General features: G+C 37.9%; 1 protein-coding gene across 1 annotated transcript in view; it reads left to right on the top strand.

The window, feature by feature from the left end:
• Window positions 1-23467, top strand: part of AASS (aminoadipate-semialdehyde synthase) — a 51724-nt gene that overhangs the window by 1342 nt on the left and 26915 nt on the right. The window contains exons 2-11 of the mRNA XM_059396501.1: window positions 5722-5946; window positions 9682-9858; window positions 12906-12990; window positions 16517-16584; window positions 16685-16831; window positions 17742-17820; window positions 17947-18074; window positions 19441-19589; window positions 21006-21128; window positions 21482-21593. Coding sequence (XP_059252484.1) covers window positions 5737-5946; window positions 9682-9858; window positions 12906-12990; window positions 16517-16584; window positions 16685-16831; window positions 17742-17820; window positions 17947-18074; window positions 19441-19589; window positions 21006-21128; window positions 21482-21593 — 1278 coding nt within the window. The 5' untranslated portion in view covers window positions 5722-5736. The remainder of the gene's footprint in view (window positions 1-5721; window positions 5947-9681; window positions 9859-12905; window positions 12991-16516; window positions 16585-16684; window positions 16832-17741; window positions 17821-17946; window positions 18075-19440; window positions 19590-21005; window positions 21129-21481; window positions 21594-23467) is intronic.

Raw genomic sequence — 23467 nt, forward strand, 5'->3', positions numbered from 1 at the left:
AAAGATTTAGGCCAATTTGCCCTAGTGATTTTACCACTCTCCAGAAAATCATACTTGTTTTCAGTCTCACTTGTTACTGGTATCAGCATTATCAGAACTTTACTTGGATTTATTTGCAGTGGAGCCCTTTTACCCACCTCCTCCCCCACTCCCAAGCTTTTAAGCCTTAACAGTCCTTAACAGCTCAGGATTTTGGAAGTGACCTTTGGCATGTGTGCAGTCCTCCTTTAACAGAAAAGTTTTCCAGACAATCCCTTATTAATTATCTTATACAAATAACATTGCATACAGTGGCAAGTATTTTTGGTGAGATCACAAGAAAATTCTATGGAATTAAGAAACTGTACATTTGGCATAGGAAATAACATTACTGTTTTCATTGAATCTAAGATACCATCCATAATAAAATACATCCCTATTTTAGGGCTAAAATATGAAAAATGTGTTATAAATTTAATGAAATACTGTATTAAAATGCTAAGTTATATATATTTTGAACACCGAGGCCTGAAGGGTAAAATTGAGGAGAGGGCTTACTGGGCTCCATTTTGTTTTCCTTGACAAATGAAAAGAAGGAGGGAGGGGGTCAATGTGGAGCCATTGTGAAGGTTTTACTACACTGTGACAAAGAGAAAGGGAAGGTAGTGTTTTCTGTTAGTGGTGTGCTTGTCCCCCCCTCAAGGAGTAAGCAGGCTTGGAGCCTTCTTCTTTTCTTGACATTTATTAAGTATTAATGGTGTGCAAGATAGTACTCAGTACTTTGTGCATATTGGCTCAGATAAACTTCACAGTAGCCCTCCGAGGTAGATACTAATCTGAATCCATTTTGCAGATGAGGCACAAACAGGCCCAGTTATGTACCAAGGTCACAGAGTAAACATTCATAGTTTAGCAAAAAGACAAATAAGCAGGTAAACTTTTTGGATTAGAGTCCAATTTAAAATTAACTTTGCAGTCCATCTCAATGATACTAAATTTGTGGGCTAAAGACCAGAAGAGTCATGGGTTTTAGAGATCTTTGGATGACTTTGAGAAGCTGCTTGAAAACATGAATATTCTTAGACCAGATTAATTAATATTAGTAGATTCCTCCTGCCCCAAGTCTGCTGTTTTTTTGTTTGTTTTTTAACATATGGTTAACTGTTTTATAAGGAATTTAACATGGAAGCATTAAAAGAATGTACCTATGCAACAGGAAGTGAAAGTCTGGAGGATGGTGTTGCTGCTTGCCCAAGGCTTGTTCTGGCAAGCCTTGGGGTTGGGAGGCATTTGGATTTGTTCTAGGCCATCACCAGGTGTTCTGTTAATTTGGAACCCTTTAGGGCCTCTGGGATTATTATGGTCTGGAAACCAAATATGTATTGTGGGTCACGACTCATGGTGGAGCTGTGGCTTCTGCTCTTGAAGGCAGCTTTTACTTAGATATAATCTTTTATGAATACATCTCACAAAATCTTTGCTTCCTTCATGTGATTTAGGATGGTGGTACAATCAGTGATCATAGTTTATTTCATAGTAACTGAAAGAAAGTGGTGGGGTATGTATGGAATTCTGGGCTTGCTCCATCTATTTATCTATCTATCATCTTTATCTCTAATGACCATTTTCCTTTTCACTTCTGAAAAGGGTAGAAAATACCAAGAACATTTAAAGATGTCCTCCCTGGGGCACATTGTCATGAATACATTGCAAAGATCGATAATTTGTAAATTAAAAGATGTTCTTAAGTCTTTTCCCCATTGAAAGATGGGAAGAGCGGTATGGTGGTATCATAGAGATGTTCTGTTGCTAAGTGCATCCACTCATCGTCCTCCTATCTCAGTGCATGCCTGTGCAATTCACTGTAATACTCCCGTGACTTTTTAGAGTTATTTCAAATTCCTGATTAAAAATGAATACCTTAATTGGATAAACCATAAGTGACTCTTAATCTCACAAAACAAACTGGGGGGTGGGGGGGGGAGGGGGTTTGGGAGAAGGGGGGTGGGGTTATGGACATTGGGGAGGGTATGTGCTTTGGTGAGTGCTGTGAAGTGTGTAAACCTGGTGATTCACAGACCTGTACCCCTGGGGATAAAAATATATGTTTATAAAAAATAAAAAATTAATAAAAACAAAACAAAACAAACAAAAAAAATGTATACCTTAAAAAAAATGTATACCTTAGTGCTGTTCTTGGTTTACAAAACATAGAGAAGAATCTTTTAAATTTCATTTTCGTGCTATTTGGAACAGTGGCCTTTTATGTGTTGAAGGAAACATACTGTTTAGAAATTGGCAGGGGAAGATATTTCCCTCTGCTATGTGACACTTCTCTCTCTACCCTTTATTCCTCTTCTTCTGATCCTCCTCCTTATCTTCCCTAGCTCGCTCTTTGTCTCTTCATCTCCTTTTCTTGCTTTCCCACCTCCTCCTCGCTCATCCTACAAACTGTCCTTAGTACTGACAAGTGATCTCACTAGAACCAGTAGGTAAACCAGGGGTCTTCATGCATTGTTTCACTGAAAGCATTGCCAGAAATATACCTCACATTTACTGCCTGATATTCTTGGAAAGGCCCACAAAATTCAGGACAGGGAAATCTAACACAGCCCACCTAGACATTTCCATGAAATAGACACCCACCATGCTCTAAGAACAGTTAAGAAATCCTCACTGCTGCAGTTTCTTGATGACCTTAGAATGAAATGAATTGTGGGCCTGGAGATTTACCACGTTGAGACCAAATTTCGAAGTTCAAGCAATTACTAACGCAGTAATACCTGATGCAATTAAATCTCTTGTTCTAAGTACCCAGAAACCGAGAATTTACCTTGGCAATGACTCAGGAAGGATTTTCCGTGGCCCATAGGAAAGGGATCGGTAGAAGCACCCCATGCTGGGGAGAGAACGGATCACTTAAAGTCGAGGCCATATGAATCTAATTTATTTCAGAAATGAGCTGGCAGCAGTTAACATACATCAGATCTACATGGTGTGGATCTGTAGGCTTTGGCTAAGAGAAAAATCCTGAGTGTTAAATATTAACCCAGGAATCCTGCTTCTACTTAGAAGCAGCAGCTCCAGGCAGATTCCAGTTAAGTTTTTTCACCTGTAAAATGAAAATAGTAATAGTATCTACTGATTAAGGTTTTTGCAAGGAGGAAATGAAATAATGTCTGGAAAGTGTTCAGCATAGTGTTTAGCATGGTGTCTATTGTTATCTTTATTTAAAAACAAAGTTAGAATTATGATTTGAGAATTCCCTACAAAAAGTGAAAGTGAAAGCAGCTTCCCAAAGAAACGAGAGGATCTACTCCCTGCTATGCTTCTTTTCTAGTCTCCATAGAAAGTCTGCCTTTGCCGGGCACCTGGTTGGTGGAGGTGGTTAAGCAGCTGCCTTCGGCTCAGATTATGATCTCCAGGTCTTGGGAGGAGTCCTCAGTTGAGCTCCCAGCTCAGCAGGGAGTCTTCTTCTCCCTCCCTTCTGCCCTCCCTGTCTCTCTTTCTCTCTCTTAAATGAATAATCTTTAAAAAAAAAAAAAAAGTCTGCCTTTGCAAATATATATGTGTGTATTATTTGTGTGTATGTGTCTGTGTCTCCACACCATATTCCCTATCCTGGACAAGGGAGGTAGGGAGGAAGAGGTGGGATGATGGTCACTGGGGGAGGTGAGGCAGTGCTTATAAATCAAGTTTGGGCGGAGGAGAGACACCAAATTATCTGAACGTGTTCCCTCATATTGGCTCCAAGAATTGCTGCTAAGAATAGAGGATGCAGGGTCACTTGGTCACCTACGGTATGTGAAATAGAGCCCTGTGGGAAAGATGGGACCATTTCTAGGCTTATCTGTGTGTTAAAAACAAAACAAAACAAAACTCACTTATCTTTGGAATTGGTTTTATTTAAGAACCATTGGGATTTAAGTCCTATGGTATTCTTGCAGTTTTTCCTCTGGTTTGGGGAAGAATGAGTGCTATGGACTTGGGCTTGAGTTTGGGCCTGATATAATCTTTTAAAAACAAAACTGTATAAGGGCACGTGGGTGGCTCTTTTGGTTGAGCCTCTGACTCTTGATTTCTGCTTAAGTCATGATCTCAGGGTGGTGATATAAAGCTGTGTTGAGCTCTGTGCTGAGTGTGGAGGCTGCCTGGCATTCTCTCTCTCCCTCTGCCCCTCCCCTCTGCTCACACATGCTCTCTAGCTTTCTCTCTCTCTCTCTCTCAAAAAAAGACGAATTTTAAAAAACAAAGCTGTATAAAAAAAAACAAAAATCAGATAGTGTATATAGCAGTCTTTTACCAGAATATTGCTCATTAGTATTTTGGCCAAGTGAAAGAGCCTGAGCTGCTTTTTTATCAGTGTGTTTGCTTGCTGTGTGCATCATTTTTCTTACTGTCCTTCTTCTTTCTAAAGTCTTCTTAGCTGATCTCCTTGCTGTTTGCTTTGTTCTTTTAGTCTGTTGTGTTGGGACTTGACCTATAAATTTTCTATCTCAAATGGCAAGTAGTTGCTCCCAGAAAATCCACTTGTATATGCCGCTGTTTAGACAGAACTTCCCCATCTGTAAAGTGGGTCTGGTGTAGAGATTGCAATCTGATGTAACAGAAATGTGTTCATAAGAATTTTGGTGTATGTTAGTAGTGATTGGTAGGAAATTTCTAGAAGCGTGAAATTCAATTTTTGTATTTTGATGCCAACCTTAAACATAAAAAACTAAGGCTTAGCATTGAAATGATCCAGCAGATTATCCTCTGAAATTATCAAGTATATGTAACCATTTGAAGAGGGACAGACTATTGTTTGATATTTATGCTTTAAAAATCTATATAAATTTGACTCTGTGCTGGCACATAGTAAGCCCCTTGTTTATTCAGTTTCTTGATTGAATAAATGAGTTATGCAATCTGGAGTAGCAGAAAACTGGTTGAGGCAGATCTGGGTTTAATATAATAGCAGGAGGAAGTGGTATGGAGGGGAAACCCTGAAAAGGGGAGCAGCATGTTTATAGCAACAAAAGGGGGGGGGCTAGGACAGTGCTTCTTAACCTTTCAACACCTGTTATGGAGAAGCATGTTTGTTTTGTTTTCTTAAATTTCCAATCTGCCAGGACCAATACTTTTCTAAAATTCATTAACATTGAATTACTAGAAAAATGGTCATGTGGTATAGAGGTTTCCAAGAACTCCCTTTCTATTTCTGTGCATTGCTCATCCAGGACCCGTAAAGAGCAGGTCACCGACTGCCAACAGGCTGCCAGACACACTTGGAGTAGCACCAGTTTAGGGAATGGTCTGAGATGAAACTCCAAAGAGGTTGGAGCTGGATTGTCAAAAATCTTGCACACGATTAAAGGATTCCAGCCTTTGTGCCATCAAAATAGGCATAAATTATCTTTTTGTATTTGCATCATAGGTTAAAATGCTTAAAACTTTTGTGCTGAATACATGTTTGACGAAACATATTTCAAAAACTCTTTTGGTTTGGCAAATATTGGCTAGTGTCCTATAATTTACTCTGTACATTTTTATTTTGGAAATAACTTCATTTGTGGAAATTTGGGTTTGTTGGGTAAGGGAGCTCTTCACGTCATCCAAGGTTTCCCTCCCCTTTTCTCTATCTTGTTATATCTCAGTTATATCTGAGTTGGTTGGATTTTACAGCAGATTTCTCAGGAGACCAGAAATGATCTGTGAGCCCTCCTGCCTTTGTTGTCCTGTTCTCTTATGATGTCTTTACAGTCAGCAGGTTTTAAGATGCTGCGAGTACAAAGGACCAAACTGGGCAGGCTGGGGCTCAGCTTCTCCAAAGGGCTTCACCACAAAGCGGTGGTGGCCCTGAGGAGGGAGGATGTGAATGCCTGGGAGAGGAGGGCGCCTCTGGCTCCCCGGCACATCAAAGGGATCACCAACCTGGGATACAAAGTCCTAATACAGCCTTCCAATAGGCGAGCCATTCATGACAAGGTAAATATTTCTTATTTTTTAAATATGTGGGAATAAAATGAAAATCAAGGAGCATCCGAGTAAAAATGCAATGTTTATGAAATCAAGGAACATCTGAATAAAAATGAAATGTTTGCCAATGTACTTAAACACCACATGATGATATTCCTTTGTTTTGATTATAATGAGATTTCTAGTTAGAATTTTTACTTGAGTCCAGAATTTAATGAGTTAAGTATTTTTTTTTTCCACCCTATTCCGTGCTTTCTCCAGGTAAGGGATAGAGGAATTGCCTTTAGAAGGGAGCGATGTCCTTTAGTCATTATGTCCATGTGCAGCCCTGGTTCTGGGACTGGGGAGCCTAAGGCCACTAAGACATTACTACATTTCCTGGGAATAAATCATTCTCCTGCATAACCATCAGACCTAAAAAAATAGTAATTCCATAATATCATCTCACATAGCCCATTTCAAATTCCCCATTCTCTCAAATGTCTTTATGGTCTTTTATTTTAATTGAGGCTTAATTAAGGTTCATTGCATTTATTGTTATGTCTCTTTAGTTCTTTTAATTTAGATCTGCGCGCCCTTTTGATTTGTTTATTTCTAAGACATTGACTCTTTTTGAAGAGTCCAGACTACTTGACTTGTAGAATGGTCTGCTTTGGGTGTTATTGGCGATTATATTCAGGTTAAAACACTTCTGATACAAATATTTCCCAGGTGGTGCGTGTTCTTTCCACTCTATCACATCAGACACAAAATACCAGGTTGTCCCAAGGTTAGGAATTCGTGGTCACTTGGCTGAGGTAGTTGCCACCAGGTCTCTCCATTCTCTACATACCTTTTTCTGTTTGTAATTACTGAGTCTTCTGCGGAGTGATGTTTTGAGACCTGTGAATCTTGTGTTTGTTTCTCAGCTACCTTTTGCTAAAGATGTTAGGATACGTTGATGATCTTTCCTGAATCATTTTTAACACGGAAGCTTGCGAAGTGATGATTTTCTGACCTTATCACTCTTCTAAGTTTACTTGCTGATTTTCTTCTATAGAAAAGAGATTGCCCTTACTTTTTTTGTCTTGCTCTTTTGAGTATCATTATGGCTGTATGGACTTTTTTCATTTAATGTATGATAATCTATTAACCATTTTTTTTTAATGTCCCAGTTATCCCAAATTCGAGATAGAGGGTTCCTTTAAGGGTGCTCCTCTGTCCTTTGGAGCACTTGATCTTTCAGCTTTCTTGTTTCCTGCACCAACAAATGGTCTTAGTCTTACCTTGTGCTTTTTTTGCCCTGCACCTGGGATTAGTCAATTATCTCACCAGGGAGCTCTGATTTCTTTTAGTATATAGAAACCAAGATCTGATATCTGGTGTTAAGTGTGCTTATTTTTACTGAGATATTGTTTCTCTTAGCACTTTTAGTGAATAGAGCTAAGAAATAAGATTACACATACATATAGTATATATTACTTTATATTACTTCATCATGAATCCATACGGATATTTCAAACTAAAATTTTTAACATTGCAGGTTTTTCTTAAAAACACTTAAAATTTTATATTTACATATATTTTCTCCACTAGTGAAAATTTTAATTCTTTATAATATTAAGGCATGCTTTTTGTTTTATCTTGTATTATACATAAAATAGTTTTGGAATCATGATAGCTATTATTATAACTAACAATAAACCTATAAATGTTAACAGAGTAGATCTTAAAAGTTCTTATGCAACTGTGCATGGTGACAGATGTTAACTAGATTTATTTTGGCGAACATTTTGCAATACATACAAATATCGATTATTATGTTGTATATGTGAAACTATATAATGTATGTCAATTATACCTCAATAAAAAAAAATAAACCTATTAAATGGAGTTTAGTATTTTTTGAATAAACAAACTGTTTCTGCTTTTAGGATATATCTCACAAAGAATATTCAGATTGCTGTATTAAAGTTATTTGAGTTATTCTTTCTATATAGTTATATTGTCTATGTGATATTCAGTTGGATTTATATATTTTTTTCTATACATTTTCAAGGTTGCTTTAAATCGTTTTTGATTTAATTATGTTTTTAAGATAAGTGAAACATTTAAAAGTTTCAAATGTTTGAACTATGTAAAATGATGCAATGTAGAAAGTCTTCTTATCTTAATCCCTTACATCCTGTTCCTACCCTCTCCATAGTTTACCATTGTCATTAGTTTCTGACCTATTATTCCTATGTTTCTTTCTGTAAAAATGAGCGTGTGTGTGTGTGTGTGTGTGTGTGTGTTTTCTCAGTTTCCCCCTTAGTCTTACATAGAAGGTTGTAAACTATACATACTCTATCTTACCTTGTTTGTTTAGTCAGTGAGATGTCCTGGAACTCACTCCTTGTCTGTTCATGGAGATCCGCTTCATTCTATTTAATGGCTGTGTTTTAATGTCATAATTACTCCGTGATTTGTGATTTATTTAACCAGTCTACTACAAATGGACAAATAGATTGTTTTCAAAGAAACCAGGTATGAATCATATGTTCACTCTTGTAGTATCTGTCCATCTGTAGTTTCCTTTAAAGTAGATTCCTAACTAGATTCATCTTCCTCTTATTCAGCTGCCACTTTTGATGCTCTTTTAATTCTGCCTGGATCATGCTAACCCTTTATTTAGAAGTCTGAAATGACTTCTATTGCCTCCATGTGCTAGATACCCAATCTCAGTTAAATGTGTAAGCCTCAGATTTCCCATTGATTAAATGGCTGTAATAATAATACCTACCTCATGGGAGTTTTAGGAAAATTATATGAGATAATTCCTGAAAACAGCTTAGGAAAGCAACTACTAATTTATTAATAAATGTTGATGATGATTTTAATTTTTTATCCAGTAAAGACCATATTCACCGTAATAGTCTTCTTTTCCAAATTGACTTATCCCTTATGCCCTAAATATCTCCTTACTTTCCTGCCTCCATATTTGTATATATTTCTTCAATTCTTTCTACTGATACTACCACCTTGCATCTCCCATCTCTCCAAATCCTACCTAGCCTTTTAGATTACTTTAAAGTTTCATATTTCCTTGATAATCTCACCCAGGAATTATCTCAGTATCCATTAAACTAATGTATCACTTAGATTCTGCTGTTCATAATTCTTTTGAATTCAGCCTCATTTACTATGCTCCTAACTTCTTTTTACTGTATTTCATGAGCTTCTTTATAGGAAGGATGTTGTCTGCCTTTTTAGTGTGTCTTACCATCTCATCTCTAGCACAGTCTGCTGGATGGAGTGGGGCAGTAATAAATACTAATTGAACCCCCCCCCAAAAAAAAGAAAGAAAAAGAAAAGAAGAAAAGAAAAAAGAAAATATTGCAGATATATGTCTTTCTTTTCAAAATACACCTGAGTAGTAAATTGCTATTTTGCATTTAACATTTCAGTGCATTGTTGATACAAAATATACATTTCACAAATATTTTAAAATCATATGTGCTAGTAGTTATGACACAGTATTCTCTGCTCTTAAATAGGAGTAGGTGGTGAATTTTCTAATTTTTTTTGCTATAAAAGTCAAACTTGTTAAATTGATCTTCAGCAAGAAAGTAAAATACTAGAAGTAGCTATTCTACTATTTGTTCTGATCCATACAGATTTTATGCCTTCAAAAGATTGTGCCTTTAATTGCTACACTTATTTATTAAAGAAAATAAGAATATAACAAATTAGGGAAATAACTTTTAACCAAAATTGCATTCCCAGGAATATGTCAAAGCTGGTGGCATTCTTCAGGAGGATATTTCTGAAGCTTGTCTAATTTTGGGAGTTAAAAGACCCCCAGAGGAAAAATTAATGTCTAAGAAGACTTATGCATTCTTCTCCCACACAATAAAGGCTCAGGAGGCCAATATGGGCTTGCTGGATGAGATTCTGAGACAGGTAATTAGTGACCAGTAATCATAAATGTTAATATAGAAAGAGTATTTTTTTCTATCTTTAAATGTCAAGTGGAGTTTTAGTTTCCTTTCAGCATGTAGGAAATACATCATGTTATTCACCTCAGTAGGAAAGGTGATCTGTGAATTAGTGCTTGAATAGTTCTGCTGCTCTTAGGGCTTCTCTGCTGTGCATGTTTGGAATTTAATAAGAGAAACCAAACATTTCATTCCTTTTGTACTGAAATGGAAAAAAAATGATAAAAGTGTTCCCCCCAAATGATTAGCATTTTATAATGCCAATTGGTCAGATACTACCAAGTAGAATTGAGAGCTGAAAAGAGCTTCGGGGATCAAAAAAATCCACTTCCCTCATTTCTCAGATGGAGTCCAGAGAGGTGAAGTGACTAGACTGAGGTTGCACAGCTCTGTAGTGCCAGAACTGGACTGGGAATTATTTTTACATTTATTATAATTCATGAAGGAAGAAATCATTTTTTGAGATATAAGTACTATACAAAAACTCTAAAGTATTAATTCAACAAATACTTAGTGTCTTCATTGTGACTGATCTTCTTCACTGCAGTGGCTTACATTCTAGTGGGAGGAGACAGATGATAAATATATAAATAAGATATCTCATCTGTCACTTGGAGATATGTGTGTTGGACATCAATATAATACAGAAGGAAAAAGGGGGTTTTGGGCAATGTGGGTGGATGATAATTTAAATAGGACGATCGGGGAGAGCCTCACTGCAAATTTGGCATTGAGCAGAAATTCAAAGGATGTGAAGGATCAAGTCATATCTGTCAGGTAAGAGTTTTCCAAGCGGAGAGCATACTAGTGCAAGGTCCTGTGGGTCTGGCTGAGTGGAGGATTAGTAAATCATGTTCTTAAAGATTTTTTTTTTTTTAATTTGACAGAGAGACATCACAAGTAGGCAGAGAGGCAGGCAGAGAGAGAGAGAGGAGGGAGCAGGCTCCCTGCTGAGCAGAGAACCTGATGCGGGGCTTGATCCCAGGACCCTAAGACCATGACCTGAGCCGAAGGCAGAGGCTTAACCCACTGAGCCACCCAGGCGCCCCAGTAAATCATGTTCTAAAGTGCTTATTCAGCCTGCCGTATGGATAATATTGGAGATGGGAGGAGAAAATTGATAAGATTGTTAGTCTAGACTAGTATGGATACCAGGTTCCAAATGACAGTAGCTTGCACAAGGGAGTGGAAGTGTGGAAGTAGAGGTGGTGATACAAAGACTGTATTTTAGAAGTCAGATCCTGCAGAAGTTACAGGTGAAACAAATGTGGAATATGAGAGAAAGAGCAAATGAGAGGAGTCCAGGGTCTTCGCTTGGGCAATTTGAAGGAGTGTCCACAGACTGAGATGATGGTACTGCAAGAGGGAGCAGGCTTGGGTGGGTCCACCAGGAGACAGGAGTCGAGTTTAGGGCTGCTGAGTTTAATTGGTCCATTGGACATCTAAGCAGATTTCAGACTTTAGACATTAGATTTTAAAGAGGGAGCCATTGATAATGAGTTTGTAGCTCCAGGCGACTCCTCCCGATACATATTTGCGGTTGTTAGAGACTTGATGGCATCTAAGACTGGGAGACATGATGAGGGTAGGCAGTAAGTGTAGATAGAGAAGTCCAAGGTATAAGCCCTGGGGTAAGAATGCTAGATTAGAGCATTAGAAACTAGACTAGAATCTAAGGATAGGCAGAGGACAGGAGACCTCACAAACTGTAAAAGGAAGGGAGGAAATTGTGTTCTGCATGGGCCTATAGAATACATTCTATCATTTCAAATTTACAAGACCTCTGCTAGTGAATTCCCAGTGGTTTTGAAAAACAAACTCAAAAAGTAATTAATGTAAATAATGCTACAAGAAAAAGGTTTCACCTTAAGCAGATAAACTCCTTTAAAAGTACTTAGGAGGGGCGCCTGGGTGGCTCAATGAGTTGAGCCTCTGCCTTCAGCTCAGGTCAGGATCTCAGGATCCTGGGATCAGGCCCCACATCAGGGTCTCTGCTCAGTGGGGAGCCTGCTTCCCCCCACCCCCCACCCCGCCCCTGCCTGCCTCTCTGCCTACTAGTGATCTCTATCCATCAAATAAATTAAAAACAAATCTTTAAAAAAAAAAAAAATAAAAGTACTTAGGAAGGATTTTCTTTTTTGTTACATGAACTTTTGTTTGTTACAAGAGAACTGAACAAAAACAACTGCTTTTTGGCAGTATTTTGTAACCAGTTACTTAGAGTTGGATGAATAGTAAACATTCTTATATTCAGGCACATGGTAAAAATCATATGCTCTTTGAGGAGATAAAGTGACTATTTAAGACATTCTGTAATTACAGTATATCAGTAGCTTTTAATGTGAGTTAATAAAACATTGCTGAGAGGGAAGATTCCCAAAGACAGAAGAATGTGGTTTCCGTGAAGGTGAGAAAATGAAAAGCAGGTGGCATGTACTACTTTGTAAATGAAGTTTACTTATAAAAGGATGAAGAGAGAACAAAGAGGGAAGGTGGAAGGGAGAGAGAAAATGAGATTTGTGTGTATGGACTTGAGAAGGGGGTGTTGTCATTTTTAAGGTAGGAAGGAGCAGTGTACAAAGGGGTAATGCAGGAAAGCGTGGTCTTGGAAGACATGGGGAAAAGCTGGGATCCAGTTTACAGGGATTAGCCTTGGGAGGGACTTGTTTTCTTTGAGACTAGAAGGAAGGATGTGGGGATGAGTGGACTGTAGATAGATATGTAGATTGTGCTGGCCTAAAACGTAAAGGAAATCATGCCTTTCCAATTTTATTGACCACATTCAGGGGGCATTTATCACCCTACTGGGACCATCTCTAATCACAGACCTATCAGTAGTTTGTGACCCAGCATTTTCTGGATATTTCATGGTGCACCTGATGGTAACTTACAAAGTCAAGATATATTTTATAAGAGGAAGAAATGTGATATATTTATTTTCTCATATATATGCTTTACTCATTGAGATTAAGCTTAGTTGGTCTGGGTGAAAATTTTTTATCCTTTCTTCAGGAAATCCGACTTATTGATTACGAGAAAATGGTGGATCATAGAGGAACACGGGTAGTGGCGTTTGGACAGTGGGCAGGTGTGGCAGGTAGGTATGCTAGGGTTTTTACAGCACCCACTTTTTAAATTTGCCTGGGAAGTAACTGTGTTTTCTTTTTTTCTATGGCTAGAGCAGGGAAGTGTTCATTTCCACCGATAAAAATAAACATGGGGAGGGCGCCTGGGTGGCTCTGCCTTCAGCTCAAGTCATGATCTCAGGGTCCAGGGATAGAATCCCGCATCGGGCTCTCTGCTTGGCAGGGAGCCTGCTTCCTCCCCTCTCTCTCTGCCTGACTCTCTGCCTATTTGTGATCTCTCTCTGTCAAATAAATAAATAAAATCTTTAAAAGAAAAAAAAATAAACATAGGGATATAGCTAAGGGTGATGAATATTAGGGGAATAAAAAAGTAAATCATTACATATCTTTATTACAAAAGTTAGAAAGAAAAAGCAGGGAAAAGGAGAACAACTATGAATAGGATCTGACTTTGAAGGTAGCTCTATCTGGAAGACTCGGAGAGGTCAGTTTGGTGGTGAGAAGTTGTGGAGGAGAAGAAAAGGGGGGAAAGAGAGGGAAAAGATAGAGGGGCAGGAATCAAGAGAAGAAAGGATAAGAACTGGAATTGGGGGGAAAGTCCTCTTGACTTTTGGCCCACTTAGTACTTTGAGCCTTCTTTAGTTGAAGAAACATCACTTCATGTTATAACTCTACATCAGATTAGAATTCGAAGGTCTGTAATTGTTAGAACAAGTAGAAAATTGGTGGAAATATAGAACAGTAAAACACCATCAGCTACTCTGATATAATTGAGGCTTCTTGAGCCACTCACCCAGATGGCCCATAAGAACAAAACAGTTCTTAATAAACATAAAATGTTTTAAATCATAGAGTATGTGCTCTGACTATAATAAAGTTGATGTTGAAATAATAATAGAAAGATACCTAGAAAATTTCCAGGTATTTGGAAGGTAAACAATGTATTTTTGAATAACTGATGAGTCAAGAAGGAATCACAGGAAAATAAGTGAATACGTTGAATTCAATGAAAATTTAAAACAGCATACCAGAATTTATGGGGTGCAGATAAGGTAGTGCTTGGGAGGAAATTTATAACATTTAATGCTTTTATTAGAAATGAAGAATTTAGATCACAAATTAGTGATCTAAACTTCCATCTTATGAAGCAAGAAAACGAAGAAGTAATTAAACCCAAAGCAAATACAAGGAAAAGAATAATAAAGATAAGAGGGAAAATCAATGAAATCAGAAGCTAGTTTTTTTTTTTTTTTCTTAAGCAAATCACTAAAATTGATAGACCTCCAGTTAGGCTGATTAGAGAAATAGAGAAGGCACAATTTACCAATATTAGGAATACAAGAGGGGTCATCACTATATTTCATATAGACATTAAAAGGGAAAGAAAATATTATGAATAGGCTAATAAATTTGACAGTGTTGATCAAATAGACAAATCCTTGAAAGATGAAAATGACCAAAACCAACTCAAGAAATAAAAAACTTGAATATCAATGTACATAAGAAATTCTACTCATAGGCTTTTATCAAGAGAAATGAATTACTTTTTTTTACAAAGACTTATTTCTAGTAGCTTCATTCTAATAGTGTAAAAATAATCCAAATGTCTATCAGCAGAAGAATGGATAAATAAGTTGTGATATACCCATAAAATGGAAGCTCCTTGTCAATAAAAAGAAGTAAACTACTGAATAAATACTGAAACTACACTGAATTATGTGTGAATCTCAAAAACATGCTGAGTAAAAGCAGACACATAAAAAAAGTATATACTAATAATTTCACTTATATGAAACTGTAGAATTAACTACTCTGTACAGAGAGAAGTAAAACGAGTACTTTCTGGGGCAAAGAGCTGGGGAGGATTGACTGGGGTGATGGAAATATTGTATATCTCAGTTATGTTGGTGGTAATATGGGTGCATACATATGTTCACAGTTATCAAACCATGCACTTTAAATTGGTGCATTTTGTTGAATATAAATTACTCTTTTAAAAGTTGACTTCAGGGGCGCCTGGGTGGCTCAGTGGGTTAAAGCCTCTGCCTTCGGCTCAGGTCATGATCCCAGGGTCCTGGGATCGAGCCCCGCATCAGGCTGTCCGCTCCGCGGAGAGCCTGCTTCCTCCTCTCTCCCTTTCTACCTGCCTTTCTGCCTACTTGTGATCTCTGTCTGTCAAATAAATAAATAAAATCTTAAAAAAAAAAAAAAGTTGACTTCAGAAAAAAGATCAAAGAACATTTGGAAGGGATACAGAGAAGGAAAGTTCTGTTCCTAAAAAGAAGAGGAGAATGGATGCTGAGGTCTTTGCTGTGGGTATGCTGAGTTTTAACTATTTGAGTCCAAACTGAGAAATTCGTAAGATAGTTGATCAGGTCTTGAAATAAAATAACCTGTGTTAGAGATACAGACTTGGGGTCATCAGTGTATACAGAATACTTGAAATTTAGGACTGGATAAAATTAGCTAAGGAAAAAAAATGTATAGGGATTGAAGAGAGTAGGTCCCTGGACAGAATCTTGAGGCCAGCTAATTTTTAAAAAGGACCTTAAGGAAAGGGCAGAGGACACAGAAAGAAATGGGCATGGGAAGAGGCACCTATAGAAATGTAGGATGAAAATTTTCAAGTTAGGGATCCTTGGGGAAGTGAGGGTTCCACGTTGCCAGATACCACTGACAGGTAAGTCAAGATCTGACAGTTGTTCCCTGAGTTTAGCTATTTAGATAACTAAAATTGCCAATGGCAGTCATAAGGTCAGTGCTGACATTGTATTTGTTTGTTCATTAGTTTTGGTTTGAGAGGAATCTAAGTGTCTTTAAATGTTGATAAGAGCGAGCCAGTATATTGTGCTAAGACAAATAACTCAATCAGAGAAAGACAAGTATATGATCTCACTGATATGAAGAATTTGAGAAACTAGACAGAGGATCATAGTGGAAGGAGGGAAAAATGAAACAAGATGAAACCAGAGAGGGAGACAAACCGTAAGAGACTCTTAATCTCAGGCAACAAACTGAAGGTTGCTGGAGGGGAGGGGGTTGGAAGGGATGGGGTGGCTGGCTGATGGACACTGGGGAAGGTATGTACTATGGTGAGGCTGTGCATTGTGTAGGACTGATGAATCACAGACCTGTACCCCTGAAACAAATAATACAGTGTATGCTAATTTAAAAAGAAACAGTAAGCCAATAAGGAAGGACAGTGAAAGGAATAATTTCTAAAGTGAATTCCTTAGAGAAGGAATGGGATCGAGCCCCGCATGGAATTTGGAGCAAAGGTGGAGAGAATAACCTTAGAAAAGAAGAAGGACACTTTTCATTTGCCAGGGTTGAAAGTGGAAGGGACTAGACAGGGATGCCGCTGCGTAGTGCTCTCGATGGCAGACGGAGGGGACGGATACGGTGACCACTGGGCCCCTTCCGAATCCACGGTGCTGCGGTCTGTGCTTCATCAGAGCACCGAGCAGGTTGCAGAGAGGGGGAGAGCAGCTTCAACCCCCGACTGATGGCTTTTCTGTTGGTCTGATTCTGCAATAGGGATGATCAACATTTTACACGGAATGGGGCTAAGGCTCCTCGCTTTGGGACATCACACACCTTTTATGGTGAGATGTGTATTTTGTTCATTTTTTGGAAAATGTGTATCATTTTTTGGACAATGTCTCAGGCAGTTGACTGATTTAATTCCTGTGTGTTTGCCTGCAGCACATTGGCATGGCCCATAACTACAGGAACAGCAGCCAGGCCGTGCAAGCTGTCCGCGATGCTGGCTATGAAATATCTCTGGGTTTGATGCCAAAGTCGATAGGGCCTTTAACATTTGTGTTCACAGGGACTGGTAATGTATCTAAGGTAACTTCTTCGATGTCTTTCTGGAAGTCTTTCTGGAAAGCAGCCCGAACTCTGAAACTAGCCCAAGGAATGTGAACATTTTTGGTCATCTCAGAGCCTTGCTTCTGGATGAGTAGGCGTTCTGTTTTTGGTACTTTTTTTTTTTTACCTAGGTAACCTTTCCCCAGTATAGAGCAGTAATGGTCCAAACTTAACTTTCTTTGCTGTCGTTTGACTCCAACCTGTCACAGTATTTGAACACTTTTTCTTTCTAAAGAAATAAATCATTGTTAGTGGTACATAGGTCTGTTCTTAAGGTGATCTCTTTTACCTTCATCACAAAGATAGCCAGAAATTTGGAAGTGAGCACAGGATGTAAATTTTAAAAAATGATTTGAAGTTTTGCCCAGAAGATTTTAGGAAGCTTAATACAGGATCAGAATTCATACTTTTTCTTCCTTCTGGGATGGTTTTGAGAAGGCGATTGTGATCCTGCAGGGATCTTCTCTCAATGAAAACATATTACTAATAGGACATCACTCTTTGTATTATACTGTGAGATAGGCATCTGATTTTTTTCAGAGGAAATACAGTTTTGTCACTTGAAATAGCTCTGCAATGAAACAAAAAGTAAATAGAAATATTTTATTGTGCCCTCATTTTTAAACACCTTTGTGTCTACTCTGAGTAACTTTAGTTAAAAAAAAAAAAATGAAAGCTCCTTCCAATGGATGCTGTTCCTACTGGAATAAAAGTTGGTTTGTAGGCTGTGTGAAAGAAGCTTATCTGTACTTCTGTGTTGCACACTTCGTCTCTGGGCAGGACAAATGGAGCTAATAATTGTGGGAAAAGTGAATTGGAATCTTTGCAGGAAAACATGTTGGCTTCTTTCCTATTGATTTTTAGATTTTTACTCATGCATTATTTACAGGGAGCCCAAGAAATCTTCAATGAGTTGCCTTGTGAATATGTGGAACCACATGAATTAAAAGAAGTTTCCCAAAATGGAGGTAAGGGGAGGGGAATGACTGTATGTATCTTTTACTGTTTTTAACAGTTTCTGTGTTATAATACTTTATCACCATAAATCTTTATCATTTGTCACCTACTTTACTAATTTCTTTCTCCTCTCCAAGACCTGAGAAAAGTGTATGGGACAGTGTTAAGTCGCCATCATCATCTTGTCAGGAAAACAGATGGTGTGTATGATCCTGTAGAGTATGACAAATACCCTGAGCACTACATAAGTCGTTTTAATACTGACGTGAGTATCACACTCAGCTTCTCACTTCGTTGCTCCTAATATGCTATAGTTAGGCTGTTTTCAAGGAGAGAGATTACTAATGTATATAGTGGTTTTCAGTTCCCCATATTGACTTGTGAATCCTTTGGGTTGGCCTTAGAAGTTGTTGGCTTTTATTGATGTTGGGAGCGGGCTTTACTTAGTGGTTTTGCTGGGTATGCCCTTAGTTTCAATATCTCTATTTCTGCTTTAGGTCTGCATGTGCCCAATAACTCTAAATCATTTCCTGTGGAATACTCTTTTCTGTATTTACCTTGGACTGGTCAGTGCAATTGGCAAAGCACAATGTCTATGAGGTTTCATCTCAACCTAGGGTCATCCCTTCTATGGACACAAATTGCAGTCATAACCTCAGACAGTTGTCTTGGAATCCATGGCATTGATTACAGAGGACTAGAGTGAAACAGCACAGTTACATAAGCACAGGCCTGTCCCCATGGTACAGAAAGTTTCCTATAATACAGAACCTTCTGATGGGGACATACTGGCTGTATCTTCTAAGAAGAAAAATGTATGTATGTAGGAGTCACTGTGAAGTCGTCCTCAAAATCAGCAAACCAAAAAATAAAAAGTTCAAAATAAAAAGTTCAGAAATACGTTTGAACAGTAAGATAGCAGATTCTGGTATGAAATACAGCTGTTATGGCATGTAGAGCATGTCGTAGAGAAGGACTTTTACCTGTAGCTTGAGAATGCTTGAGATGTTTGGGAAAGAAAAATTATGAAACTAGTTTCAGACTGAAAAATTAAAAATCTAGTACATTCCCATCCCTTGTTGTTCCCCCAGTCACAGAAATATTGGTGATTGGATGCCTCCTAAAATTTATAATGACCTAGTTACCATGTATACATGTGTGTAGCACATTTGTCCATGGAGCTTATAGATGTTATCTGACTCAGTCCTCACAGCATTCCTTTGAGGAATGGGGTACATGTTATCCCAGTCTGGCAGGTAAGGAAAATAGAGACCAGAGAAGTTGAAGTAGCATGATGTAGATCACACTACTGGTGGTTGAGCTGGAAATAGAGGGCTAGGTCACTTGATTCTGTCCTTTTCCTTTTCTTGGCCATGCACTACCTTAGGAAACAGAAATATTAATATATCTATGCTCATAGACTTATCTTTCATGGAGTAATTCTACACTGAAATCTGGGTGGGTATTTATTGTCCTCACCTCCCAGAATGACCACTGATGTGGCAAATAATAAAGTCAGTTTGAAGTAATATTAAATTATTTCTCATGAACTTTACTGATAGCTCTCTTTCAGCCTGCTGCTTTGAAATTTGCCATTGCCTATCTTGTTCAAGTCGGCACTTGCTTTACAGATTGCACCCTATACAACTTGTTTAATTAACGGAATCTACTGGGAGCAAAACACCCCTCGTCTGCTAACTCGCCAAGATGTCCAGACTCTCTTGGTTCCAGGCAAGTCCTCTGTTGCCGGTGTGGAAGGCTGCCCTGCATTACCGCACAAGTAAGCACTTTACTTCAGTAAGGATGGCAGTTTTCAGCAGCAGAGCCCACTCTTAGGGTATCATCTACAGGGGATTCACATACACAGGACTTGACCGTTAAAGACTAGCGGTCTGCTTTATTTCACTCAATTTCTTTGCTGCATTTGACAGTTCACCTTCCTTCTTCTTAAAACTCTCTTCTCAACTCTACATGAAGCTCAAAGGTAAACTCCTTAGAAAGATCTTCTATGTCCCTGTCCCCATCTCTCTCTAGTCTGTTACTTTTTCCCTTCCCGAAATTCATGATTATTTATTTTCTTATGTTTATTATTTTTTTCCCTCCCGTTAAAATTTAATCTTAAGGATAGGGGTCCTATTTATTTTGGCGACAAGTACCCAGTACATTGCCCGACATACAGTTTATATTCAAATAATTATTAAATGTTGAATTACATAATTAGTCAATAAATAAATCAATTAATCACAGTAAATTGTGAATACCTCATCTACCTGGCACTCTGCTAAGCTAAAGTATAGAGAAAAAATATGATTGCTACCCTCAGGCATGCAGCTGGCATGATGTAAATGCCAAGGGAATACTTAGGAGCAATAAATAGCTCAAGAATTTAGAAGAAAGTAGGAACATTGGGTTCAGCAAAGCCTTGAAAGGGAAGATTGAGGAGAAAGAGAATTAATTGCAGGTGGATAGGATTGATGCTTGATAAGTATGGAACCACCAAAGCACAATTTAAGACACAGCGAGTCTAACAGTCTAGCTCTAGTGCAGGGTTTATAAAGGCAAGTGGTAGTTGGAGGTTGGGCAGGACATTTTTGGTCAACCACTAAAGGATTTCAAAAGCTGGGCTGATATTTCTGTTCATAATTCTGGAGATTTATGTGGCTAGATAGGCACAGACCTATCTCCATGATACAAAAAGTTACCTACAATTCCAAACCTTCTGATGGGACACACTGGCCTCACCTTGTATGAAGAACAACGTATTTGTGTGTTCTGTAGTCTTCGGTCATGCAGAGTCCCCCTCAGAATAAACCTTGTGCCGCTAAGCAGGGTGGAGGTAGTGTAATCAAACCTTCATAAATTATTTAGAGTTGGCTGAATAGGTTAATTTTAACGAGGTTGTTTCTTATGATTTCTCTAGGGATGGGGTTTTCCACTTTGATTTCCTTTTTTCTTCACCTGCTCTTCTTTTTCTTCTTACTTTTGTGTATGGATACTAAAACTTGTATTGGGAAGATTGTCCATATCCTAGAAGAATACAGTGTCCTGAACAGTGAACTGTAGGAAAAAGAACTGAAGAGCCCAGGAAATATTTGGCTCCCACACTGAAAGTTGTTCAAGGACCTTTCATTTTCATTCATCTTTAATCTTGTTGAGAAGTTCCATGCTCTGATCTGAGTATTCATGTTATTTTCAGACTTGTGGCGATATGTGACATTTCAGCTGACACAGGAGGATCTATAGAGTTTATGACTGAATGTACGACAATAGAACATCCCTTTTGTATGTATGATGCAGACCAGCATATCATTCATGACAGGTGAGTTTGCTAAGGCAAGAGGTAGATGGTAATACATCACTTAACCTTGATGTAGTAGTTTAAAATCTCAATGTTTTACATTTTTATGATGGCTATACAAATATCCAGAGCTTTGCTCAAATATATTTAAAAATATGGTAGGAAAAACTACATGCAAATTCAAATACTTAAAAACATGTAAATTATATTTAAATGGGAGATGGGTGGCTGAAGAAAGTCTTGCTTATTTTCTTTTATACTTTGGTACACAATTATAAATTATTATGAAACACATAATGGAGTGGACACCTGGAAAAGTTAGAGCTTACAAATAACATTTTATACATCTGAATAAAGCGTATTGCTTCTCCTAGTGTTGAAGGTTCTGGGATTCTGATGTGTTCCATTGACAATTTGCCAGCACAGCTTCCGATTGAAGCTACAGAATACTTTGGAGACATGCTTTACCCTTACGTTGAAGAAATGGTAAGCTGACTGGTAGCATCCACAATTCTGTGGCTTTAAATAGAACTGTGGAGGGATCTTGGGAATGTTCTGGTCTCCAATACCTAAGAAATCTGCTGTAAAATGAAATGCCAGCCCTCCTTCAAAAGTTTTTATAGACATACATTTATATATTCTGCTTACTTGTCTTATGGGAAATATGATTATATAACTGCCTTCATGATTAATTATAATTGAATTTATCTCTCATTATGCATATTTTATTAAGAATGTTCATGACATTGAGATAAGATTTCCTTTTTTTCACTCTTCTGCTGTCTAGGTCAATTCATGTTAGAACATTCTTACTGTGCTGTGATGAACAGATTTGAAAAATCAGAAATACAGAAAATTTTATTGGATGTTTGTCACTAATGCTTAGTAAAGTGACAGCTTTTGTTCTGGTCCTGTATTTTTCATTGTGATCAGTGATTGACTGCCAAAAGACTGTGTTATCTAAATGCTATTTCATTTGCCAGAAATAAGTGTTCTTATTTCAGTATTTATGTTAGGCATACTCTTCTCTTTCTGTGCTGAGAATTTCTATCTTTTCATACACTTTGAGTGTACTGTTCTTTATCATATGGACAGAGTTAGAAAAGTCTCTTTATAGTCTTTGCATCATATTTCCAAAATTCCATGTCAGCTTGGGGTTGAGCCTTATGGATTGTCTTTTTCCTTAAAAATGGGTCTGATCATAGTTTTCTGGTTTTTTCCAGTTGCATAATTTGAGATTGTATCCTGGATGATGTGAATAGTTACGCTGTGGAGATTCTAGATTGTTACATTTTCCTGGAAGGGGTTGATTCTCTTTTTTTAATTAGCAGAGGTTAGACTTAGACTAGTTAGACTTAAATTGAACACTTTGCCTCATCTAAGGTTGGGGGTAGCTCAAATAAAAATTCAGTTCTTTCATCTTTACCTGGGTTGCTTACTTACACACACTCAGTTTGGGGGTTATCCAGAGATTTAAACAGAGTTCACATGAAAGTTGGGCTTTGCTTTTTCTGAGTCTGCCCTTTCTGGCATTTTCCACTCACATTCTGGAGGCTGTGGTTGCTCTAGGTTCTCTTCCTGCCATACCCATGAAAGGTCATGCCAGATGCTAGACTCATCTCTTTGGGTTTTCTTCCCCAGAATTATGGTGGAGCAAGTCTTTTTTACCTTATTTTTAAAAAATTTTAATTCCAGTAGTTTCAGGTATGCAATATAGTGATTCAACAATCCTGTACATTACTCAGTGCTCATCGTGAAAAGTGTACCCTTATTCCCCATCACCTGTTTCACACATCGCTCTACCCACCTCCCCTCTGGTAACCATCTGTTTATTCTCTGTAGTTAAGAGTCTCTTTTTTTTCTTTGTTCCTTTGTTCTGTATCTTTAATTGCCCATATGAGGAAAATCATATGGTATTTGTTTTTCTCTGACTGACTTCTTTTGCTTAGCACTGTATACACTCTAGCTCCATTCATGTTGTTGCAAATGACAAGATTCCATTTTTCATGGGTGAATAATATTCCATTGTGTGTGTGTGTGTGTGTGTGTGTGTGTGTGTGTGTGTGTATGAGGGTACACACACACACACACACACACACACACATATCTGTTTATACCACATCTTCTTTATCCATTCATCTATTGATGGATACTTGGGCTGCTTCCATGATTTGGCTATGGTAAATAATGCTGCAATAAACATAGGGGTACATATACCTTTTCTAATTGGTATTTCCATATTCTTTGGGTAAGTATCCAGTAGTGGAATTGCTGGATCATATGGTGGTTCTATTTTCAGTTTTTTGAGGAACCTCCATGTAGTTTTCCATAGCAAGTGTACCATTTTGCATTCCTACCAG

Source organism: Mustela nigripes, chromosome 4 (genome assembly GCF_022355385.1).
Source record: "Mustela nigripes isolate SB6536 chromosome 4, MUSNIG.SB6536, whole genome shotgun sequence".
Taxonomy (NCBI): Eukaryota; Metazoa; Chordata; class Mammalia; order Carnivora; family Mustelidae; genus Mustela; species Mustela nigripes.